Source organism: Austrofundulus limnaeus, unplaced genomic scaffold (genome assembly GCF_001266775.1).
Source record: "Austrofundulus limnaeus strain Quisiro unplaced genomic scaffold, Austrofundulus_limnaeus-1.0 Scaffold37, whole genome shotgun sequence".
NCBI classification, from domain to species: Eukaryota; Metazoa; Chordata; class Actinopteri; order Cyprinodontiformes; family Rivulidae; genus Austrofundulus; species Austrofundulus limnaeus.
This window is the reverse complement of record NW_013952439.1, coordinates 1,975,142-1,983,853: the sequence shown is the minus strand read 5'-3', so window position 1 is coordinate 1,983,853 and position 8,712 is coordinate 1,975,142. Positions and strand designations below refer to the sequence as shown.

The 8,712-nt window shown below is 39.0% G+C and overlaps 1 protein-coding gene across 9 annotated transcripts in view; it reads left to right on the top strand.

Annotated features, from left to right (window-relative positions):
• Positions 1-8,712, top strand: part of msi2b (musashi RNA-binding protein 2b) — a 301,595-nt gene that overhangs the window by 270,039 nt on the left and 22,844 nt on the right. For 5 of the 9 annotated variants that reach the window (XM_014006807.1, XM_014006802.1, XM_014006800.1 and 2 more), the window contains one exon: positions 7,365-7,484. The exons of 2 other annotated variants lie outside the window; for them this stretch is intronic. In XM_014006807.1, coding sequence (XP_013862261.1) covers positions 7,365-7,484 — 120 coding nt within the window. The remainder of the gene's footprint in view (positions 1-7,364; positions 7,485-8,712) is intronic. 2 more of the 9 variants (XM_014006808.1, XM_014006804.1) reach the window with 1 other exon arrangement.

Genomic DNA, 8,712 nt, shown 5'->3' with positions numbered 1-8,712 from the left:
CCTATTAGCTATTACAAAACAAAACCATTAGCTAATTTAGTCATGTTTTACAGAAACACTTTGCTTTTTCAATAAAACAAAATTTAAATTTGTAATGTAATCTCCTTTTCAAGCATTAAAATGATCATAGTTATGAAAAAGAAATAAACATTTGGCTACAAAGACTGTACTTTTCATAAAGTTAACCAGATTGGATGATTTTAAATGTTGTTTGAGTGCAAACTTGATTAAGCAGAAGACATAAATAGATGTTATGCTAATGTTCAGACCATTTTTTTAAATAAACATTTGTTGAATATTCTGTCATGTCATGTTGAACTGTCGCTGTGTCTGTGTCTCCTAAAATTGTACTGTAGATCTTTTGAAAGCRACTGCCTTTGTGCTGCTTTGATAGGAACTCAGGTACACTGAGCACTTCAGAAGTACTTTGTTTTGATTTTCTAAATAAGCCACAATGCAGGCTTTTACAGTTAAATGAATTATTTGTTGGGATGACTTCATGGAACATTTCCATCCCTGTGCTTGTTTACATCAGTAGTTTCCATTTTTCTAATGTCTCTGCTCTTTTTATTGTGTCACACATACAGTATCTGCAGGCATCCTGTTCTCTGTGACCTTTGTGGCTTTATGCACAGAATCCAAACCGCTGAAAGACCTTCACACACAAATATTAATTTGAATGATTGACAAGCAACCCAGCTCTGTTAATTGAGTTATGCTTATTCTGATTAGGAGCCCTAATGTGAGTAAGATAACCTGGTTAAGGTGTTTACATGAGAGTTGCAATAATATGCGTATTGCATTAGTCTGGTTCTAATTGAATTAGGGTGTTCATGTAAATGCTCTTTCTCTCTCCTTGGCTCATTCCCAGAAAGCCGCCTCAGTATTTGATGTGAGAGGAAATCTGGGTGTATACTGTAGGTGTCCGCTGATCAGAGGAGAGGTGAGACATGTGTGCAGCAGTTCATATGAAAGCCACCTGGCTCTCTCCAGCTCTGATTTATGTCTTTGATAACAACAACCCAGAGATGCTTTCAACAACAACAAAGTCGTGCTGAAGGATGACAACAATAGGACAGTTGTCAGTCTGCAGATGAAAAGATGTCTTGTAAGCCGACTGTGTCTTTTGTAACTTTGATAAATATTTTCTCCCGTTTGTTTTGTTCATTTCTTTGGTTGTGTTTCCCTATATTTAACAAAGGTTACTGTTGAAGCAAAATGTGAAGTGGAGTCAGTTTCCCATCTCTGACAGATTGCCTGCCTCATCCTGCGAGAAGACAGCAGTGTGCTTCACTGCCTCTGCTATGACTTATCAACAGACTTATTTCCGCTGGCTTGTCCTGCTTAGTGTCATACAGTGGCTGGTAAAAAAAAAACATCCAGCTCTTGTATGATATCTCATATTTCACTCATATTTCACACTGAAATTGCTCAAAACCTTTCTCTGGTTCCTCATAAATTTTAAAGGATTAGATGAAATATGCGCAGTGGGAGAATGGCTCAAAGTGTTACTGCTTTGATGTCTTTGTTATTTTATAATGTGAGTAATATTCTCAGTAAGTAGTGAATTCTATATCATGACTTTAGCAGAACTTAAATAATTCAAACTGAACATGGAAAAATAAGACTTTACAAAGCATAAAACTATATGAAGAMGCATCAACTTTTTWAATAAACAATCATTTGTGACTTTTRTAAMAATCTAAACTRACCAAATGTTTATGTGTCCATGGTCTTTATATGGTCAATATGGTAACCTATGTATTTCACTCCCTGACATATATTTATGTTTCTATAGTTGTTCAATAAAGGAGATATGACAATTTTAATAAGAAGAGAAATAACTCAAATAAATGAAAGTGTATGGGGGCTTATTTGAACAGTTTGARGGAGTTTAATAGAAATGTGTAATCCCTGTAGCAGTGAGAGACACACTGGGTGAAAGAAGATAAAATTATGTATGTTTTACCTAAAACTATAAATATCAAACATATATAAAAAACTCAGTTTAGTAATATGAAATATAAAGTTGTGACCCATTTAAAATTTGCATTATGTCTCTATTGTGAAGCGCTGGTTTTCTGGCTCATTTTACTTATGGTCTTGGTCAAATCTATGCTTTGTTTTATTTTGTTTTGTTTTGTTGTTGTTGTTGTTTTGCTTGTTTTTTTACAACAATTTGTCTGTGTTGTTGTACTTCTACCAAAAGCCACAGCACATTCATTTTGATAAAGCTACAGATTTTTTTATATTATTTTAATTATGTATTTTTGCACAYGTGCTTTTAAAGATGCAGGTGGTACCAAAAACAAAATCACCACAAAAAYTAAACCATTACAGCTGAACAGTAAAGCTCCTTCATTGCTTATGCATTGGCACTGCTACTAAATTGAAGGTTAATCTTGTTTTGCTGCATTTTGTATTTATTAACAAATACATTACATCTGTCTACAAAAAAAGAAGAAACAATTGCAACATTACAAAACCAAAACACAGTGAAAATCTAATTTGTTTAATTCCTCAAGTTAGATTCATTTCAAACTAACATGAAGCAATTTTGATCACTTTATAAAATGTATTGCTTTGTTACCATTTCAATCAGTGCAAATCACAGCAGTCTTTGGTTTTGAATAGGAACTGTTTATGTTTATGTGCAGAACCCTGATATGACTTTTATTATGAATTGGCACAATATAAACAAACTGAATTGAACTGGAACTCATTTTTGTACAAAACTAAATAGAATTTTTTTTGTTATAATTGTTTGTGAATATGCATTGGTTTACTATTAAATTGTGCTGCTGAGTTTCAATGTAAAGGCTCATTTTGTATTATACGATCTTGTTTTGTAGCATTTCTTTTTTATTTTCCTCTTCCAAACCACATTATTCTGTCATTCCGTGAAAATGATTTGGACACCTGTGTCCTGGCCACTGTTTCTCATTATCTTATTTCTCTCCTCACTTGTCCGCTCTCATCTTCCTCCTCTACTCGCTCTGCTTGTTCTTCTCTGTTTATCTGTCTCACTCTTTCTGCCGTGCCCTCACAATCGACTGTAGCTGCAGGCTGAAAAGCTTGTTCACCAGCCTCTTTTTTTTTTCTCCCAAAACGAAGCTGCTGCRTTAAGCAGCTTTGCTTCAAATGTTTGCTTGCCAGCATGTCAAACCTTTTTAACAACAATCCAATAGCAATCATAATGAGCAAGACTGTCTATATAATTAGTTTTTCTTTTTCATTTAGATTATGAACATATGTTTTTAATTAGATCTAAAATGACTTTAATCTTGGTAAAATAAAACGATTTAAAAAGCTGGCACTTTAAACACTTGGTGGTAATTTCTGCTGAGAGTTTACTTTAAGTCTAGCTTCAGGTTCTGATCTTTTTCTGCTTTTAATTATGTATTCATATTAGAACATTTTTGATCTATATGGCCTCCACTGGCATGTCTCCTGTCCTCAGGCTTGTCCTGTGCATTAGRCATTTGACAGTCTCCTTATAGCAGAAATGAGGGGTGTGCTCTGTGACTGATGGAGCTCCTTTGTCAATGACAGGGGAGCTGCTGCTGGCAGTTTGGGGCCAAAGAACAGTACAGATTACATTAACATCAGTCAAGCTGTTGTCAGACTAGTAGGACATAAATAGGACCTTATTGATGCATAATGCAACAACTTTTCAACTTGACGTTTTCTGAGTAATAGAATTGGAGAGTGAGTCTGCAGCTAAAAAGGCAGTTTGCCAGAAAAGATCTGCAGAGTGGTTTTAAAAAAAAGTGGKAAAAAAATGCACGGGGAGAAAATCCCGAAGAGCGATAATGTGCGGAGTTGTGAGGGTTTATTTGCACAAGTTAACAAAATAATCGAGAGCGCGCGTGCAGGAGCTGGCATTTGGCAATTTCGCTGTCAAAAAGTAAGACTGAAAACACGGTAATGTTAGAAGCTATCCTCGTCGTTATGATAGAGGCTGGAATTAATTCGAGCAGCACACCACCTCGTTTTCTCTACTTCGCTGAMTATCGTTTTGCCCCTAAAGTGCTTTGACAGCTTTGTAATGGAGAAAACAAAGCTTTTGACCCAGTCTGGCACAAGCAAAAATCCTAGGAAGCCTTGACACAAAAATTGCACTGTGCTGTTTGATCATTACTGACACTGCCCCTACTGTGTCTCTCCTCCTACTTCAGTACAGTCAAGTTCACAGAGACTTATAAAATATAGGTGCAGGTGTAGAAAGAAACTGGTGTGCACCTTAGAAAAATACCACTTTGCAAGCATAAAGGGCYGGTATGTGTTGTGTACTGTCATAAAAATAGATGTGTGTGCTTTCCCATGGCATTTGAAATTTTTAAGCAGTTTAAAGTTTGTTTTAGATCGGCGGGGGGGGGGGTATTGAGTATGTAATAATGGTGTTTTTGTTGACAGTCTGTTCGCTCAAAAAGGATGGGAACACTACAGCCGCCTTGCTCGTTCATTTAATCATTCTTCCCCTTCTGTTTATACGCTCCCAAGGAAGACTGAATTTCTGTGCGACAGACTTGAGGAGGGAAAGCTGGGGACAGTTCCCTGGAGTCCGGACACCAAGGGCCTCGGGCCTCCACCGCTCATAAACAGATGTGTCCTTGTCCCCAGCCAAGCGCAGCCACTCATGGCAAAGCAGGGGCCCAATAATTGTGAAGAATTGAAAGCTAAATATTGGCTTTATCTCCTCAGTAATAAAAGGGCCATGAAATTGATTTAATGCTGCAGCGCTTCTCTTGGGTGGCTTCTTACAGCGTGAGCACAAAACAATGAGCAGCAGCCATCTATTAATTAACCCACCTAATCCTGCAAAGTTAATCTCTCACCACAACTTTGCCCGCAACTAACTTCCAAGCCAGTGGGTCTATTGGGGGTGTCATGACAAAAGCGGTGAGGGGAAGATAGATTCAGCACTTAGGAAAAGAGGAAGCGGCGGGGAGGGGAGGAGGACACCGTTCTGCAAAGCAACCTTGGGGATGCTGTTGGGGAAATGCAAGGGGACATGGCCAGCACTGAGAAAGCAACAATGTTGATTTTTTTATTTTATGTTTTGATTTTATTTATTCTCCTTGTGTGAAAGGAGGCAAAGAATATCATTTGAGCTGTTGGAAACAGGTTTGGATTCAGTTGCTACAGCACAAAAAGGTTTGATTTTAGTTGCCTTTTTTTATTTTTTGACTTTTGTTCGTAGTTTTTCTGCTGCCACCCCAGTCTCTTATTCTCTCCTGAGCCATTAGATAGTCGGTTGGGAAAAGTGGCATTTCTTTCTGTTCTTCACCTCCCTGCCAGTCGCAGCACGACGGCGCCTCACACCCAACAACRTACATTCATGGCCATATTGTGCCGGCGGAGTTGTGAATTACCTCCTTCTCGGCTGCCTGATGAAAAGCTACGTGTTTGTCTCCTCGACGGCGGCTCATCTGACCCTGCCCTCTCACCTCCGCCTCCCCCCACAGCACTCCTTCTCCTCCRTCTCATTGGTCTTTTGTGCGAGCCTCTCTTCTTCCTCTTCTTCGCGCCGTGGCAGAACAAAGCTGGCTCGGAAAATAGGTCACCTGCTGGTGCTCCTCTCACCTCCGCAGCATTCAACAAAAAAATATATATAATCCTCGAAGGTGTCCTGTACCATTTTTGCAACGCCTAAACCACAATCTCCACAATATGGCCGAGGCGCAGAAGAAGCACCCGTGCACACATTTAGCTGGAAAAAATAGATATATATTTCAAGAAAAAAACTCCAACTGAGGGAATTTGGAGATTTTTTTTTTTGTGCTAGTGAGGAAAGCAGTTCCTGTGGAGATAATTTTAGGAGGCTGATTAGGCAAAGACGGTGTTGAGCCCAGAGTGAGGAATCTCATCATCACTACTAATGACATGCCATTCCTGTGCTGAGAGAGAAGCACAAGCCCTGGGCATGGACTAGCCTCTCTCAGCCACCTCTAGCGGCTGTGTTCATTAAGGCCAACTATGTAATTACAATTCACAGATACTGCTTTGGCTTAATTACAGTCTGATTATTGGACTGATATTTGTTGGAATTATCAGGCACTTATAAAGTGGATTTTATGTTTGCGTGGAATAAAAGCTTTCTAATTCATAAGTAAAACTGTCAGCTTAGACTGATTTATGATTGTATACATAAACATGCTTTGAAGTGTAAGAAAATTTAGTGTTCATTAACTGAAATCGAGACGAAACCACATAATTGTTGAATAGATTAAAATGTGAAGAGACGAGGACCATACAACACCAGTGACTGAAGTGAAYGGAGGTTTAGTGCTGATCGGTCAGTCATGAAACCAATGCTGAATGAAAACCGGAAGTCCCGACATATATATACATGTTCTTCAGTGCCTGGTACACCCACTACTGGCCTACGGCTGAATCGCAGACACTCAGACAAAAAGACCTGTAATTATGTTAGATTAACAGTTTTTTATGTGTTGTGATGGTGTTTTGGGCATGTATCTAAACTATTTTAATCAAGACATAACAATTGTCAAACAATGGATTATAAAAGTCAATACTTAAAAAGGAAAACTAAGACAAAGAGTGTGGTGTCTTAAATCAGTATCTAATAAATTCCTTCAGAAGTTTCAGCAATCGTATCTTTTGAGTACTATAAATATAAAAAAATATGAGACGTATACAGTCTTTATTTAAGCTCTCAGATAAGCTTTCCTTGGTGACAAAATCTACAGAAAGATGCTTCCTATCTGATTGTGGGGGAAATATTTTTCTTTTGCTTTGTATCTTCCACCTGGAAAGCCCAACAAAAGTGGGGAATGCATTACACTGGATTATTCTGATGCCGTTGAAAGTCGCGGTAATTGGGAGCACTCGGAACAAAATGCAGCCGTGGTCCCCGGAGGTAGGGCTATTATGGCCATGTCTGTGCGGCTCTAAAGTGTCTATAATCTTTTATCTGAAGCATGTGACATAAACAGCCTCAGAGCCAAACTCTTTTACTATTGCAATCATAGACTGGAGTCGGCTGGCTCGTGGTTTCGTGCTATAGAGAACAGCTTTTCTTTTTGTGAAAATGTTTGGGGAAAGAAATCTGATTTATGAGCTGTACCTTTGTTGTAAATGTCCGTCTGTTGAATGATTCTTTCCCTTCGCTGAGGAGTCGACCCAACTGTTCATGTTTTAACACGTCCACCAGGCTTTTGAATGTCACAAAGGTGCCTGCCGATAGATTTCACCCTGACACGAGCCCCCCGGCTCCGACAGCTATAGTTTTTATCCCACAGCTCAGCACAGGTATCAACATTGTCCTGTAGCTTTGGGATGTGCTCATCCATGTGCAGGAAGTGATGTGTGTGTATGTGTGTGTGTATATGTGCCTGCAGGCTTCCCGGCGACAGCATATGGACCGGTGGCAGCGGCGGCGGTAGCAGCAGTGCGTGGCTCAGGTAGGGGGGCCCGTGGAAGAGGCGGCTACTTGGCGTACCCACAGAGCACAGGGCCAGGTAAACGCTCTGTCCATGTTCTGTGTGGCTGCTGCTCTCTTCAACTTCTCCTGCTCTGCTTCTCCCCATAGACGTAGCTCTTTAGGGCGTGAATACAAAACAGCAACCTGTTTAGATTAGACAGACAAATAGTTCTGAATTGTAAATTTTCTTGTTAATCAAAAACGGAGACTGTAATTCATGGATCCATAAAACATCAGCCACAGAAGAAAATTTAAAAAGTCTGYGAAACCTTTGACAAATTATTTGAAATTGACTCTTTTATGATTATAAAGGTCTTCTCTAGAATTAATCTTGTGCAAAAAGAAAAAGATCAAATAAAATGTTCTGTTCAAAACATCCTTAATCAAAACTTTTGAGGGTTCATAAAATAAAAATATGAGGTGCTCAACTTGATATTGTCTAGTATTTAAAGTAAGGTTAAAATCCACTTGTCAGAGTAAATATTAACATTTAGCCTAACATTCAATGACAAACTAATGAGGTTTTAGTCAGACATCAAGTTGCAGAATGTTTTGTTATATAAGAAAATAGTTTCATAAAGCAATTTTTTTTATTTTTACTTTAGCTTTTAAGTGCTAACCTAAACGCTGGATGTCTTTTAGCCTTTGTCATGTTGCTGCTACACAATTTTCACAATTTTCTCCTTGTTGCTCTTCAAATAAACACAACTGTAATTACAGAAATTAGGCTAAAATATAGACCTCAGACTTCACACATTCTGTTCATAAAATACATCTGTGGTGAGGTTTTTCACCAAAAACAGGACGCCACATCCCTTCTGTCGTAAGCAGCATTGATCGACTTGTCGGCTTCATTTAGACATCCAGCTTTTTTCCTCCCTTGCAACTGTAGATCATTCAATACTTGTCAATACCAACTTCCCTTGACTGAACACACAGCCTCCCATCTTTAGGGAAAAGTGTCCCTCCTAATCAGGCACACCATTAGAAGCTTGCTGAAGAAAATGGCTTTTAATTGTTACCCAGATCGTGTCTGATTTGTGCAGCGGCTCACAGATAAAAAAGTTAACCAGCGAACTGCTGTTTAGTGCCACGTGAAGTGAAGTGAGACGAGCTCACTGAAACGCGCAGGCAGCGGCAGCCGCTAGTGAACACTGCCTGCGTGCAGACACGTGTGCAAATTCACACTCCTGTCGTCCTTCTGAACTTAATTCAAATCAACAAAAAGGAAACGCTGGAAGCCAATCAGATGCTCTTTCTTTCAC